This window comes from Diceros bicornis, chromosome 11, assembly GCF_020826845.1.
Source record: "Diceros bicornis minor isolate mBicDic1 chromosome 11, mDicBic1.mat.cur, whole genome shotgun sequence".
Classification (NCBI taxonomy): Eukaryota; Metazoa; Chordata; class Mammalia; order Perissodactyla; family Rhinocerotidae; genus Diceros; species Diceros bicornis.
In genome coordinates, this window is record NC_080750.1 from 30,860,515 (window position 1) to 30,877,570 (window position 17,056).

The 17,056-nt window shown below is 38.4% G+C and overlaps 2 protein-coding genes and 1 long non-coding RNA gene across 3 annotated transcripts in view; 2 read left to right on the forward strand and 1 right to left on the reverse strand.

Annotated features, from left to right (window-relative positions):
• The window catches only part of ELMOD2 (ELMO domain containing 2), a 34,043-nt gene extending 32,393 nt beyond the window's left edge, over window positions 1-1,650 (forward strand). The window contains exon 8 of the mRNA XM_058550112.1: window positions 425-1,650. Coding sequence (XP_058406095.1) covers window positions 425-570 — 146 coding nt within the window. The 3' untranslated portion in view covers window positions 571-1,650. The remainder of the gene's footprint in view (window positions 1-424) is intronic.
• Window positions 1,651-1,676: 26 nt separating this feature from the next.
• LOC131411347 (uncharacterized) lies at window positions 1,677-4,176 on the forward strand. Its single transcript, XR_009221544.1, has 2 exons — window positions 1,677-2,459; window positions 3,549-4,176. It is a non-coding gene; the product is annotated as an uncharacterized LOC131411347 (long non-coding RNA).
• Window positions 4,177-7,621: 3,445 nt separating this feature from the next.
• Window positions 7,622-16,787, reverse strand: UCP1 (uncoupling protein 1). Its single transcript, XM_058550113.1, has 6 exons — window positions 16,598-16,787; window positions 15,460-15,658; window positions 11,278-11,478; window positions 11,078-11,179; window positions 10,109-10,289; window positions 7,622-8,197 (listed from the first exon to the last, which is right to left on the reverse strand). The coding sequence occupies exons 1-6, from the start codon at window positions 16,721-16,723 to the stop codon at window positions 8,083-8,085; spliced, it is 924 nt and encodes a 307-aa protein (XP_058406096.1). The 5' UTR covers window positions 16,724-16,787; the 3' UTR covers window positions 7,622-8,082.
• Between the last annotated feature and the right edge of the window lie 269 nt (window positions 16,788-17,056).

Here is a 17,056-nt window from a genome sequence, read left to right on the forward strand (position 1 = left end):
ATAGTTCATTGAAAAAAGTAGAAATAACTCAGATTTAGAAATCAAGTACAAAACAGCTTTCCTTACTTTATCCTTATCCAACATTTTCTTGTTGCTTTCATTTTTGTTTCTCTGGGTATCACTTTTTTGCTATTCTCAAGGTATCTTCTGAAATTACTGTACCTGATAAGTTTGATGAATTTTATTGATTTCTGAGACGAATTGTAAATGTACACTAAATATTTTATTGAAATTACTCTTTATTTTGAACATACGAAAATATTTCTGTAAAGTTCCTCAGGTTTCTAGTAGCTTAAGATGATTTCTGATTATTGTATCCTACTATGGAATTTAAAGTATGGTTACATACTTTGAAAACGAGATGATTTGGATGTGATTTCACTATTGAGCACTATATTTATGTTTTATTTTTCTTTAACTGCAGGTTACCTTGTCTATGAATTTGATAAGTTTTGGTTTGAAGAAAAGCCAGAAAGCATTATGTACTTCAACATATATAGAGAGAAGTTTCATGAAAAGATTAAAGGACTTTTACTGGATTGTAATGTATCACTTGCTTTAAAGATATAAATCATCCATTGTATCTTCTATTTCTACCACATGTTGCACACACTACAGAATTTATCTGTTATAATAGAAATTATCTGATCAATTACACTTCTTATATATAATTTCCTACAAAAATATTTCAGAAATTCTATTTAAGAAAGCTAGTGGACAATCAGTGTATGTTTACAGTTGTTTATACACTGTCCTCCAAAGGTACGTTGTCCTTCCAAAGAACCACTCTGTGAGTCACTGAACTACAGTTTGGAACTTGGGATTTAGCCCATTTAGTGTCAAAGTACAAATCAGGTATTTGTATTAAATTGGTTGATTAAAATGTGTAAAAGTCAGTTTTCATTTTTATGTGTTGTAGCTGTCAAGATAGTATCTTTTCAAAGCTCTTTTAAGATTTTTTGGTTTTCAGTTTGGAAATGATTGTTTTTTATTTTCTTTGTCTTATTTTATTTCTAGGTTAATTAACAGGGAGAGTCGTTCTTCCTAGTTTTCTTTGTTTTCATCTCAATCACATATCATAATGTTGCTTCATTAGTAGCAATGGGAACATAGGTATGTCAGAGAGGATGAAGAATCATGGTCTCCTTTTTGGTTTCTCTGCTTAGTTAGCATTACAGTTAATGAGAGAATGACAGTATTGGTGCCTAGCTTTTTTGTTTTTAAATACCACACTTTAAAATGTCGTAGTGTTATTTTAAAGCTTAAAGACATTTTCCCCTCTTCAGTATTTGCTTTTTATCAGTTGTAGAAAAGAACCTTTGTAGTGCTTGATGTGAGGGCCTCTTATGAGGCCTCTCTACCTGTGTGTGTTTATGAAAAGAGATGTATGTGCTAAGAAAATCTTCATTGTATTCAAAGGACAGTTGCTATTTCAATAAAGCTGTCTTTGAACTTAAACAAGAGGAAAACTTAAAGCTTTTTAAAAATCTTGCTTAAATATCATTGGTTTATTTGACTTACTGTTAACTCTTGCTTCTCTTTACTTTGACTCCATAGTGTTTCTAGATAATGATTTCTGGACTTTATGGGTATTCTTTGAGTTAAGGGTCTGTGGGATTCTAAAGTAGCCTGAGGATGATGACTGTGCATTTCGTAGCAAATTCTGAAAGAGCAAAACTGAAAGAGTTTAAAGATAGGCTCATCTGATTACCAAGTTCTCCTTAAATCCTACAGAAACCAACCTGTTAAAGACATAATTTAATCTAAAACATGATGCTATTTAGCACACCTTTTAACCTGGTATATATCAAGTGTTTAAGGACTTGCTCTTATGTGATATAGCGAGACCTGCGACTTGCAAGGGTTTGTTCGTGTCTATTGATAAACTCCTATCTTCAAACTTGCCAAAGAGAAGAGTGGTAAAAAATATCCTATTGGAAAACAACAGATGCGGTGTTGTACAGCACATACATTAAAAGTGCATGTGTTAAAATTATTATTTTCCCTACAAGATAATACTATTTTTTTTTTTTTTTTGGTGAGGAAGATCAGCCTGTGGCAACATCTGCCAATCCTCTTTTTTTGCTGAGGAAGACTGGCCTTGGGCTAACATCCATGCCCATCTTCCTCCATTTTATATGGGACGCTGCCACAGCATGGCTTGCCAAGCAGTGCGTCGGTGTGCGCCCGGGATCCAAACTGGCAAACCCCAGGCTGCCACAGCGGAGCACACGCAGCTTGTGCCACTGGGCCGGCCCCAAGGTAATACTATTTTTTAAATTGGGTTTATTTTATTATAATAGTAACATTTTAGCTTTTCAGTATTATAGGAATTTAAAAATTGGTTTCTTGTAGGGGACTTCTCAACCTTGGGAGTATATTAATTTTTTTATTGCTTTCAATGCTTTATTATCCAGCTAAAGTTCCATGCGATGTAGCAAAATCCTGATAAGGATCAGGTAATAACCCTTAAAGTTCATTTTCTCAAGATGTTTACTATTACATGGAAAACAATTCTGTTAGTCTTTTAATTTTCCTGCTGAAATACTTATCTTTATATTTTAATCTTTCAACAGCTGAGATCTTGATCTGATTTTAAACCTTTATTTGTATGCTTAATAAAAGAATGAATGAAGTATGGAAGGGGAAACTTAAGTAATTAAGTTTTTCCCCTTCGAGGGAGAAAAAAACTTTTTAATAATGTTTAAAAAATGTCCCTAGAAAGTTTGCTCAATAATATGTTCTGTAAATCTACGTCTGTTTGTACAATGTAGATATTGTTCTCTTTTTGCCTAAAAAATCAGTAATAATTTCAGATAATTCTATAGTGAATTGGTCTAAAAACCACCCACAAATTCTAAGATTTGATAGTCTGGAAGCCAAGCTAAATGTTACCAGCTGTAAATTAGAATGTGACATGAGCCTTCTGACTTTTATGTGATAGTGACATACATGAAAAGAAGAATAGGGTAATTGTGTCTGCCTTTCTACTTTTCCTTGCTTTCAACATATGTGTTTGAATTTTATGTAGTCTTACAGTCCATATTTAGAATCTTACCTGTTGCTATAATAATTAATAAAATACCAAAGTAGTAATAGAATTGAAGTAGCAGGAAAATTATGTTTGTTTTAGCAGCAAAAAAGTGAATCAATGTTGAAATGAATTTTTGTATATGCCAGATTGAAGAGAGTATGTCAGTGGCCAGAATAGTCTAAAAATATAATTACAATAGTTGTAGTTCAAATATGTTCTGAAAGACAATCTTTAAAGAAATTAGAGAAATCAGGGGATAACAGTGAACCTAGACCAACCTCTCTTTGTGTATAAATATGGTGATATAGTTAAATATAAAAATCAGTGTCTTACTGGCACCATTTACAGTTTAGAAAACAGAAACTTTTTCTTGAAAATCCCCATTCTGATTTTTTTTCTATTTTAAGAGCCACTTGAATTTGTATGTATTTTTCTATGTGAAAATATATGGACTTCTCATTTTTATTCCAGTGTTCATAATTGTTTATGTACTGTTTCTCCTCTTTGCATTCAGTGAAATAGAACTTGGTCAAAGATTTGCTCAAAGTAGAAGCATATGGGTGTGAAAAGTGGAACGCTCATTGCCAGAGCAGAAAAGATGACACATTATCAGGCACAGAAGAGAAGAGGTTTGGCTTAGAGGGCAATAGTGTTTATTAACCTTCTTGAACAAATGATTGGGGACCAGCAGCTATTTTCTCAGGATAAATAGTCCACCCAACTTCTCTATAACAAGTCTGGGGAGACTTAATCTCCATTTTCATATTTATGAACCTCTCCACACAAGCAATTTCTTAATGAAGATTAATGGAATTGTTAAAAATCTGAGAGAAATCATGAGTGAGCTTTTTTTTTTTTTTTCTGGCTTCAGCTTTTGACAAGAAAAATTTTAAATGTAGTACAGGTAAAACCTAACTGCTACATTACTATTATAAGGAGATTCTATGTTTCTGTTAAACAAAGTATTCAAAAAATATCTAAGCAGTAGCTTTCCCTGGGGGAAAAAGTGCTAGTTGGCAATTTAAAGAAATAGATTTTTGTCTACTGTGGGTAAATCAATTAACTTCTTATGTAAAAGCAATAGTTGAAATGTGATGTCATTTTGTTCAGAATGTTGTGAGCAAATAAAAATGTTGAAATTATTATAAGCCTTTCTGTTAATACTCCTGCTTTCTTCCCATCCTCCTCATCCCTTATTTAACTCATTTATGTCCATGAAACAGTGCTTTTCTTTATATAATCCTTTAATCATGTTTCTATGGAGTAAATCAGAATATGCAGAAATTTTTTTTATTTTTGTGACTTTAACTCATCCAATAATTACCTATTTAAGATGTTATTGGATAAGAACAATTGGTTATGAGATCAGAAAAGAAGCCACTCCCCCACCCCCCATTCTTAACAAAAGATAGGAATAATTCATACTGCACTGCAATGTTTTTCTTAACTTTGCAATGTGTCTTAGATCTATTTTTATATTAATGCATAGCTTTCTTCTGTTTTTTTACAGCTGCAAAGCATTCCAGTGTGTGTGTGTATCTTATTTTGAACTAAACAAAAATACTACGTGTGGAACTGGTTGGATACAGCTAAAGCAGTACTTATTAAAGTTAGTATTAATTATAGCTTTAAATGTATGTATTAGAAAAAAGAAGGGCTAAAAATTAAAGACAAAGCAATCATCTCAAGGAGTTTGAAGAAGAACAACAAAATGAACCTAAAGAAAATAGAGAAGGAAATACTAAAGATAAGAGCTTAGACGCACACAATATAAAACATCTGTACAGTAGGATCAACAAAAGTAAAAAGTTTTTGCTTGAAAAGACTAACAATATTGATAAACCTTGGTGAGACTAAGAATAAAAAAGAAAGGATATAATAAATGATGTCAAGAATGAAACATGAAACATCACTACAGATCCTACGGATATTGAAAAGAAAATATATTAAAAATAACCTTATCAAAAATTTGAAAATTTAGACGAATTATAAAAATTTCTGGCAAAATACAACTTACCAAAACTGCACAAGAAGAAATAGGGAAGCAAAAAGTCTTAGAACTGTTAAATGGATTTAGCAATTAGAAACCTTTCCACTAAAAAACCTGCAGTTCTGTATGGCTTGCACCAGTGAGTTATCACATTGAAAAATAAAATGATGTCAGTTTTCACAACCTTCCAAATAATAAAGAGTGTACACTCTGCAATTCATGAGACTGTCATAATCTTGATGATTAAAACCCACCTAGGACAGTATGAAAAAGAATAATTACATGCCCATGTCACTTTAGATGCAGTAAACCTAAATAAAATATTAGCATACTGAATCCAGAAATATATTTAATATATAATAAATAATGAGCTACATATATAGATACAGATAAGCTGTTTTAATGTATGATCAATAATAGTAGGGTTAACGCACAGAATAAAATTAATGTAATTTGCCACATTAACACTTGAAAATCATATGATAATCTTAATAGATGCAGAAAAAGCATTTAATACAAATTCAACGTCCATTCACATTAAAAACTTTTAGGAAAGGAGAAATAGGGATTATCTTACTTTTACAAAATGTATCTTTATAAAATATACTGTAGCAAATATACTTAATAGTAAAACATTGGGATCAGAATTAAGAAAGGATGTCCTCTGTCACCACTTGTATCAGTCAGTTACTGCCACAATAACAATGTATAACAACCAACCACAAAAAATTCTCACTGGTACACACAAAAAATTTCCTCCTCACACGTGGGTAGGCTAGCAGGCAGCTTTGCTAATCTCAGCTGGATTCGGCTGGACTTAAATCTAGGCCATGAGTTCAGTTCCGGTCAGCTTCATGTGACTGATTCATCTGGGACCAGTGGGCTACCTGAGGCATGCTCTTTTCATGGTGTGACAGAAGCATAAGAACAAGCCCAATTGCTCAAACGTATTTGAAGGTTTTGCTCACATCATGTCCACTAACGTTCCGTTGGTCACAGCAAGTCAATGGCCAAGCCCAACATCAACAGAACAGGTAAATGTACTGTGATAGGAAGGAGCGAGGAGTGAACATTTGCTGAATAATCCGACTTGTCATAGCACATCTATTCAAAATTGTGCTAGAGATCCTACCTAGTGCAGTAAAACAAACGGACGGAAAGAAAGAAAAGTTACTGTTCATAATGGTATGCATGTGTACACAGAAAATCCAAAAGAATTGGTGAGCAGATATCAAGGGCAGGGATGAGGAATGAGATCAGATATCAAGGGTGATCACATTTCGAGGGTGAGGGGTTCTGGCTAACCCAATTTAACAGAATTCTTGCTAAAATTGGGCTCTTGCAGACACACCCAAGGACGAGACCTAGCCGAAAAAGGCAGCTCAGAGGAGCCTGACTGGAGTTTGGTCAGGGAGAGCATCTTGTCACTACTGCCCATTGCTTGAGCAGGACCCCAGCAAAGAAATGAAGTTTTATGTTTTCTTCCTTATTCTTGAAAGAAACATGCCACCCTAAGGTCGTGTTTTTCTTAGTTTGAATTCCCCCAGAATCAACCTTGAGACAAGGATTTGCAATTCATTGGGGAGGTGATCCCAGGAAACACTGATGAGGGAGTGGGGAACTGAGAGGGAAGTGAGGTCATCCCATAAAGGGTTTTTGTACTGAGCAAAATACGTGTAACTGGATTTTGATCCTTCACAGGTACTCCACCTGAGGGTGAGGGGCTTGAGAGATTTACACACCAACTCCCATCAGTTATTGATCAAGGGCTGGCTGTGTTATTTTCCCTACTCTTCTAGTGTACCATGCACAGGTAGGCAAAGATGGCTCTGGTAGCCAGAAGAAGAACCTAAAAAATACAGGTGCTGACATGACTATAGAAAGTCGAGCCAGTGTGCCTTAAAGTGGTCAGAGCAAAGTGATGAGTGCGGGATACTGAAGCATCTGCTACAAGATGCTTTTACAGGTAACAACTGGGGAAAATAAGCACGGAAAAACCTCATGAAGTCAAGAGGGAAAAAAAAACAACAGTAAATGTAATGTGGAGCTGATGAAAACAGAAATAGAAGGACGCCTGACAGCCTGTAGGCTTACTGGTCCTTCTGCTGCCATTCCTTGTTTTTGGCTTAAAACAAGCCTGGGCTTTGTCTTATACTTCTTTTTATCTCTTGTTTATTTCTTTCCCTGTCTCTTCTGCACTCAGATTGTAGGCATGAAAAAGTTACTACAGGTGTTAATGATGAATTTAACTCTCCTGGAAAGATGCCATGAAGATTCATTTTTATCTCAGTAGAAATCTCAGACTATTCCTCTATCTAACCAAAGGTACCTTCCAGCTCAAAAATTCTATAATTCTAGGGTGGATACCATGATTCTAATAATAATAATGCCCAAATGAATATAGTGTCTTAGATTAGAAGTTGTTACAGATGCCATAAAATATAGACTCTAAAAATTAAAAATCTGTACTAATAACATTTAAAGTAGGTTTATGCCTATTGATTCTCAGGACCCTCACTTGCTATTGGGAAATTCTGTAATCTAGGTGAACTTCAACTCTAACATTCAGATATAGATCCCAAAAGACAAACTTTTAAAGATATTAGCAATACTGTATTGAATATATTAACTGACAACTGGATTAATAAATAAAAAGAAAACAGTAATGTTTTCTTTGATAACTGTTCATTTTCAAGTATCTATAAATATAAAATGCATTTCACTCAGTTTTCCTTTCCGTCAGTTTGAATTATAATTAAAACATGTTAAAGTTCTTCATATTCAATCATAAAATCCATCCCTCCCAAAAAAGTCAATCAAATTCAGTAACTTATCTGGATATTACATTTGCCGGGGCGTATACTGACTGTTTTGCTTTCCCCTCCTTAAAACACTGAGAATAAAAGTTGCAAGAAATGGGTATTAATTTTAAAAAAGTCCAACTCTCTACCAGAATTCCTTTATCTTTTTAGGATGAAATAAAGTGAACAGATTTTCTTTAAATTATCTAGTCAGCAAAGATTCCCACTGGTATGTTACATCCTTTTCCTGAAGATGATTATGTGGCACAATCCATGGTCTGCCTTGACTTCATCAATTCTCGCTTCAGCTGTTCAAAGCATACAAACATGATGACATTCCAGGATCCGAGTCGCAAGAAGGAAGGTACAAATCTGGAAAAGTGCATGTCACCATTCTATTAGTCTGCTTGAAATTCTTAAAGCTATTACAGTACAGGCAGCTTATGCTTCTCATTTTACCACTCTTCTCACGTGAAGATGCTTAAAAGTACCCATTCTTCATCTTCCCCTACTCTGCGTAAAATAAAGTGTCATCTACATGTCCTATACTGCTCCTAAACAACAAAACCCAGATGGTCACACCTATACAAGTACATAAACATCCTTCATTCCCACCAAACCAGAGCATGTATCCTTTCTGACATGGCCTTTTTCAATAACTCCTTCTTTTTTGAGAAGAGGGGAAATTTTTGTTTTGTTTTGCTTTGCTTTCTTAATGGGAGAAAGGAAACTATTAAAAGAGGAAATAAGAGGAGAAAGCAAAGAAGCAGTGAGAGTAGGTGGACCATTTTCCAGAGTCAAGAAAAGAGGGCTGTCTAGGTCTTCGCAATTCTTGTCCTTAGACTGGCAAGTGGCTAAGTGCAGTTTTTTGTTTTTTGGTTGTTTTTAAGAATTCTACCAGACTGTGCAGACCAAATGATTGATTTTGAATGCCTGTTGGCAGCAATGAAATATTCCAGGAGAAAAAGATGTCATCAATTAAATCTGCCTTGGCCTATAAAAATCATCCTCCAAAGGCTTTTCTTTGTTTTTTTTAGTTCTCAACATATTTCTCCTGACTCCTGGATGTGTGTGTGTGTGTGTGTGTGTGTGTGTGTGTGTGTGTGTGCGCTTTAATTGTGGTAAAATATACATAACATAAATTTACCATTTTAAGTGTATAATTCAATAGCATTAAGTACATTCACTTTGTGAGCAACCATCACCACTATCCATCTCCAGAACCTTTTGGTCATCCCTAACGGAAACTCTGTACCCATTAAACAGTAACTCCCCACTACCCCTTCCCCTTGGCATTCTACCTTCTGTCTCTATGAATTTGACTACAAAGTTACTTCAGTAAGTAGAATCATAACAGTATTTGTCCTTCTGTGTCTAGCTCATTTTATTTAGCATAATGTTTTCAGGGTTCATCTTTGTTGTAGCATGTATCCCCAAAAGGTTTTAAATTTGAAAAAAAAAGTATTGTTAAATGGTTAATGGTTCATAACTGGTATATCCATTTTAAGTTAATTTTACAATATATTTCATTTGTGTTAATGTATCATAGGTACAGATTATGGTGAATTGGAACCTTGTGTAATGTGTATGGTGCATTTATGCTTATTTTGTTAAGGTTTGAGGCATCATCTTATAATGTTAAAGGACTATAGAATTTTGTTATTTTATTGCTAGTTTAAACAAAACCAGACACTTATACCCATAAATTAGTTCCTACTGTATTTTCTTAGGAAGGTATTTTCCAATATAATATTGTTTTATGGGAAAATGTGATCTACTACACAATACTGGTTTCTAGGTGAGTATAATAATTACCCAAACCACATCATTTTCTGCATCACTTTCCTAGATTAATGGCAATGATTTTTTTCTGGTTTTGCTTTAATATAATCTAAAAATCGGAGTCTATCAAATTAAAATAGTGAAAATCGAATCTTATTTTCTCATAGCCTTCCATTATGATTTCTCTCCACTTTATAGTTCTCTTGCCCAGAGAAGGCAAAATACTGTCTACATTTCCAATAGGTTGGGACCAAGGAGAGGTCACTGATTTCAAATGAGCCTGTGATCAAGGCTGAGAAAAATTTAATATCACAGCCTTTAATTTTCAGGCACAGCACAACTGGTGGATTGGAGAAATTTATGGCAAGGAAAAGTAGACACTAAGTACACTGCATTTACTAAGGCTGGTCAGCTACATGCCAGTTGTTTAGAGGAGACATTGTCCCAAAGCACACAGATACCCTGAACACAACATTATACATATGAAAGATCATATCCCACCCTTTGAAAAAAGCCGACGGTCCTTCCTTGGTGAGCATTGTCATTGCACAGTTGGGCACACTTGCGTACTGTCCTGGTGGAGAATTAACAAATCTGGTTTTCACCACATCCACTGGAGAGGACAGAACTGTTGTACAAAATCCGGCAATAAGAGCTGACACAAAGTGGCAAGGTACATCATCTAAAATGGATCAATAAAACAGGTCAACATCACTTTGGGGAGGGGCTTCTAGTTTTTAGTTATCTGTCAGATCCTTGTAAAGCTGTTGATAACAGGAGGTCAACATGGGTGTCTGATACATAAAGAAAATATAATAAGGAAGGTTACACTTACACTAGAAAAAGACGGCAAATAGTACATGGTATAGTGGGTTTTAAGTGCTTTAGGAAAATAACCTGTCAGTTTTCTCTGTGCCCTTAGGGTATGGCATAAAGCCCAATACACAGGCATCTAATACTTTTTTACTGTATTAAAGTCATTGTCCAAGGAGAGTTTCAATGCCTCTAGAACCTGTTAGAATATTATTTTTAGGAACAGATCCAATGGTACTACTCTTTGGATGAAACCACTGATGAGCTCCTTATATAATCAGCTCATTTGGGTACAGTGCAGGTTGGACTCACCCCTTGAATTCTGCTTTATAAAGAATAAGATGCTAACAAAAATCCCATATGTTAGTATTAAATGAGAATAATTGCTGATGTAAGAATACAGCTGCATTTTGTTTTTGTTGCAGAAAAATTTTGTTGTGGCAAAACTTCAAAAACTCAGGGTTTTGGTTTTTTTCTGCTTCTCAAAAGTTATATCTAATGTTCAAAAGTACTTAAATTTTTTAAGAGAAAACTATTACAATTAGAGGATTCAGTATAATGTAGCTGGAGAAGTTCCAAGATGAAATTGTAAATTTTTATATTTATAATTATTTTAAAAATTAAATTTTTTATTTTTTATATAAAAAAGAAAGTTACCTGCTAATAGTTTGTTTTTCACAAGGGCCTCCTTCATTAGGTCATAGGTTACTAGCTCTGTACAATTGATGATGACATTTCTTGTCAGATTGGGAGTGGTCCCTAGGAAAAGAAAATGTTTAATAAATCCATTATATGATAAGATGCTAATTGGATATATGTGTTTTAATGATTATAAAATCCACTTTGAAGTTAGTTACCTTTCCAAAGACCCATCAAGCCTTCTGTTGTTGCTATAATTCTGTAAGCATTATAAGTCCCAGTGTAGCGAGGTTTGGGACCATGTAGATGGCTCTGCGCTTGAAGTCTGACCTTCACAACCTCGGTGGGTTGCCCAATGAATACTGCCACTCCTCCAGTCGTTAGTCCAGCTGAGATCTTGCTTCCTAAACTAGCTGTTGCTATTCAGAGAGAAAAAATATTTATCAAGCAAAAAAGAAAAAAAATCGACCCAGAATGCATCTGTCTTTTTAATTTTTAGTGGTTAATATTGTTGTGTCTTTGTATCTTTCCTACTTCCCTAATGCTTGCGCATGTGTGGATCATGTACTAAATATGTGCTAAATTATAGTAGAGCTAGAAGACTTCAATGTTGACCAAAATTTTTAAAAATGAAGACTTTCAAGGAAAAGGAAAACATAATGCCTATTTAAACAGTGCCTTAGTTCTTTCCTACATTTAGCTCTCTTTTTCAGTACTTCCCAACTGGGAGGAGGCACCAGTCACCAATAATGCTTAGTCTCCTTCCCATCAATGATAATGTTAATTACTGGACTTAGGGGTCTTAGGAAAAGCCTAAGTGGACAAACTGCCCTGATATGGGATGTCAAGTGGAGTCAGGCTACAAAAGGGACAAAAATAAGAACAAAGAAGCTAATAAAGTGATTTTTGACTTGAAATTTTGAAAAATTAGCTTAGGTTACTCAAGACAGATATCATTTAATAAAACTACAAATAGTCTTGGAGCCCAATGCCCATTCCTATAATTAAATATAAAGTATGGATCAATAACATTTGTTCCTCAAGGACTTTCTCAGTCTCTCTAATTCTGTTTCCTGACCTCTAAAATGGAGATAATATTGTCTTCCTCATAGAGTCATTGTGTGAGTTAAAATAATACCAATATGGCACTGAATACACCGTCTTGCATATAGGAAGTGCAGCAATTCTTTTCATTACTATTATGATTGTACTCTGTTCTCATCATGGTTGGCCAGGGGCTGAGCAGGTAATAGATAACCATCTTTTAATTGGCAGGATCATGTGATTACAATTCCCTTCACTCTTGGCCTACATTTATCATCTTATTTTGATGCACTCATCCTATCCTCCAACCCCCTTTTCATTTCCCCATCAAGCTCCTTGGGAGAGAGGCTATATTCTTTGTCTTCACATCTCATGGTCCATTTCCTCCTCAACCCTCTGCAATCTAGTTTCCACCCCACTACTCCGCTGAAGATGTTTTACTAAAGAAACCCATCAGCTTCTATGGTGGGGTGCATGGATCACTTTTCCACCCTAGATCTCTCTGCTCTGTTTGACCATACTGAGAGTTCCTCCTATGACTCCTTGGAATCCAGACATTTCTCCTAAGCTCACGGGCCGACTGGACATTACCTGTCATCCTAAACTGAATATCTTACCTTCCCCCTTAAGGCAGTTTCTGTATTCCCTCCCTCAATGAATGATATCTTTAGCCCGAAATTTGAAAGTCATCTTATATTCCTACCTTTCCCTTATGCCTTACTTCCAGTTGTCCACCAAGTTCAATTATACTTCCTAAATCTTTTTTTTTAATTTTATTTATTCTTCCCCCAAAGCCCCAGTAGATAGTTGTGTGTCATAGCTGCACATCCTTCTAGTTGCTGTATGTGGGACGCGGCCTCAGCATGGCCAGAGAAGCAGTGCCTCAGTGCGCGCCTGGGATCTGAACCTGGGCCGCCAGCAGCGGAGCGCGCGCTCGCTTAACCGCTAAGCCACGGGCCGGCCCTAAATCTTTCTGATTGACCTCTCTTCCCCTTCCTTATTGCCACTGCTTTAGCATACCCCCATCATTTCTTACTTTCTAACTTACCCCTTCATTCCCCTTTTTCTATACATTCTCTATACTACAGCCAAAGTGATCTTTTGAAAATGAAATTATTTATGCGACTCGTCTGCTTAACATTTTTCAATGACTTCCCATCAGTGTAAGGATAAAATCCAAATTCCTTAGCATGGCCTGTAGGGTCTCTCGTGATCTGGCTCCTTTCTGGCTTCACCTCTCCCTCCTTGCCAGCACATCCTCCCTCTCTGCCCTGTGTGTTCTCGCCACTCTTCTCTCAGTCTTTGTACATGACCTTCACTCTAATGAAGGTCTCTCCTCCCCACTTTGCCCGTTTACCCCTATTGGCCCCTCAAGACTCGGGGCTGGCCCGGTGGTGCAAGCGGTTAAGTGCACGCGCTCTGCTGCGATGGCCCGGGGTTTGCCGGTTCGGATCCTGGGCGCGCACCAACGCACCGCTTGGCAAGCCGTGCTGTGGCGGCGTCCCATATAAAGTGGAGGAAGATGGGCATGGATGTTAGCCCAGGGCCAATCTTCCTCAGCAAAAAGAGGAGGATTGGCAGATGTTAGCTCAGGGCTGATCTTCGTCACAAAAAAAAAAAAAAAGACTCAATTCAGACATCAATTCTTCAGGAAAATCTTGCATAACCATGCCCCCAAGGCTAGGTTAAATATTCCTCTTCCATGTGCCCAACTGCCTGTAATTACTTCTAACACAGCACATGTCACAGCATATAGTTATCTATTAACTTGTTGTCCCCACACACCCCACATTCTGAACTATAGCTCTTGCCTAGGGAAGCATCTGTCATCTGTGCATCTCATACAGTTTCTGGCTAATGGCCACTCAATAAAGCTAGCTAAATGAACGGAATAGGCATAGCATAGAATACTGCCAAAATATGCCCTATTAATTTGGTGTCTAAAGTATGCAACAATTTGTGAGAACAGTCAATTGTGAAGAAAACCACTAGAATGAGCAGCTTTACATCCTCTGTGTTTCTTCTCTTGCTACATCTATAAATATGACAATGCACTGTTGACCTAAAAACATCCAGACTTTATCTTTACTTTGGAAGTACTTGTGTAGATAAACTTAAATGTATACGTTTGTATAAAGAGTATTTATAACTTGTCCCATAAAGTCATGTTATCCAAATGTTCCTTAAAGCAGAAATGATGAAATCTGCCTAGGTGGTCAGTTATCATATTCATTTTACCATCAGTACATCTTCTCTCTGGATTGTCTGCTCCACAAGAAAGTGCCTCTGATATTTGCTAGCTGAGTGGTCTTGATATTACTTAACTTTTTTGCTACTCAGTTTCCCCACCTGAAAATGGGGATGACACTTTGTATGTCACAGCATTGTTGTATGGTTGAATGATGCACAGAATCACATGCAAATTTTAGGGGGCAGGAGAGTGGTTAAGAGCGTGGGGTCAGAGGCCAGACTGCCTGGGTTTGAACTCTTGCTCTGCCCCTTTCCAACTGTGTGACCTTGGGCCAGTTATAAAACTGCTCTGTGCCTCAGTTTTTCCATTTGTTAAAGAATAAAAATAATAGTACCTTTCCAGTGGTGATGTATCTGAGGAACTTAGAACAGTGTCTGGCTCATAGGAAGCACTCCAATAAACGCTAGCTAAACTGACAGAAATTCTTGGTATTTACTGCACTCAAGAAATATTAGTTTCCTTTTCTTCTTCCCCTAAACAAACTCACTGCAGCTTAAGTCCACTTTTTCTTCCCTTTCTTCCCCAGCATTAGAGACCTTAACAAGGGACCTCTTAAAGGAAATGAGTCTTGTCTTGTCCTTTCAACTCTCCTCATGAGGTCTGGTTTTCTTCTCTTCAAACCAAAGGGTTTCAAATTTGTTGCATACCAAAATTACTGGGGAAGCTTACCAAAGATTCCATGGTCCCAACCTGAACCATTCAGATTCAGGGGACATGGTAGTTCTCAGCTTTTGGATTTTTAACAAGCTCCACAGGTGTTTCTGTGAGACTTCGCTGTTCGGGGAACTTGGAGTTAAACATTATTTTGCAGCCCATCCATCTTCTCCAGACAGACATCCAAATTAGGCGCAAAACTTCCGTGACGGACTAGGTGATTTTTACAAGTATAAATCTGCATCTGAAAACTCGATTTTGCACACTTCTTTTTCTTTCTATGAACAGTGAGTACCAAGCTAATTTGGGGGGGGGGGTAGTTCAAATATTGATGCTGGCTTGCCAATTTGTTATGAAGACCACTACCCTGTGTGTAACATTTTTTGGACAGAGCTGGGCCCAGGACATGTCTCTCTGACTATCTGCCCTCCCAGGAATGCTCATGGCTTACTTTCTTTCCCTGTGGTGAAGAACTCCTGGACGGTATCGTAGAGGCCAATCCTGAGAGAGGCGAAGCTTATTTGTCTCTGGAGGCCAGCAGGCAGCCCGCTGTAGAGTTTCATTGGCCCTTCTGTTTTTGCCAGAGTGGTGATTGTTCCCAGGACACCTTTATACCTAACAGCAGTGGAGGCCTGGCATTCGCCTTGGATCTGAACATGAGAAAGGTACAGGTCAGAGGGAAGTGAAAACTGAGTAAGAGGGTCCTACCTGGTGAGGAAAAAAGGAAGGCTGGCATCAGGTTGTCCTCTGTGGAGAAACCTTAAGCCAAGATTTTTTTTTCATTGTGTTCCTATTTTCAGTTCCTTTTCCCTTCTCAGGAACATCTCTGCCAATATATCTATATTTAATCATCTATATCTATATCTATCTATGGAGAGAGATTGAGAGAGAATCTGGTTACAATGCACTTTTTTGTGTGCGTGTGAGGAAGACTACCTCTGAGCTAACATCTGTTGCCAATCCTCCTCTGTTCGCTGAGGAAGATTGGCCCTGGGCTAACATCCTTGCCCCTCTTCCTCTACTTTATATGGGACACTGCCACACCATGGCTGGACAAGCGGTGGGTTGGTCTGCGTGGGGAATCCGAAGCCACAAACCCCGGCCAGCTGCCAAACCAGAGTGCCAGAACTTAACGGCTTCGCTACCCGGAGGGGCCCCAGAATGCACATTTTGAACATTCCCATCCCTACCCCGGAGAACTCTCCAGAACCCCTAAGGGAGTAGGATGGGAAAGTGCCCCTGCTCAATCAAAGAAAGAAGGAGAAAGAGTTTAGCTTGTAAACTCGGGAGAGGCCGATAGTCTCAGCTCTGAGAACACTTAGTGCACCCTGACTTTTGGCGAGTTTGGCCGTAGTCATGGCAACTCATCCTCCGTGACCCTTATGGTTCTTCAGTTAATCCCAGGAACGTTCCAGTTTCCCACCCTAAAAGCTCCAGTCCTGTGACAAGCCAAGCTGTTTTTTAAGGTGGCCACCTCCCCTACTTAACTGAGAAACGGTGGTTAAACCGAAGCCGGAATCAAAGGGGCGCACACAACAGGCGTCCCCTCTCGGCCCTAGACGCCTCCCCAGCCCCCTCGCGCTCGCCACCTGCAGCCGGACTTTGGCCGTGTCCAGCGGGAAGGTGATAACATCCGCCACGCAGGCCGCCGCGCCAGCCGAGAAGATCTTGACCGCCAAGGTCGGGGGCGCGTCCGAGGCTGTGGGCCCCACCATCCTAACTCAGGGCGGAGCGAGGCTCCGGTGCAAGGGGAGAAGGGCTGCGGCCCGGAGGGTAGAAGTTCTCCGTCTCTGCGCTCCCGGCCGGCACAGGCAGCAAACTCGCCCTCCCCGACTTCAGGGCGGCAGGGGCGGCTGGCAGCCTCGGCGGGCCCCGCGCCCTCCACAGCAGGCGGAGCGCAGAGTGCGGCCGAGTCGGTGCACGCCGCCCGCCGCGGGTGACTTATGTAGCCCGCCGCTGGAGGTCTCAGAAGACCCGGGCTTGAGACCTGCGAGGGGCGTGTCCTGGGGCGCCGGGTCCCTCCCGCTCTCCCCTCCTCGCTCCGCGCC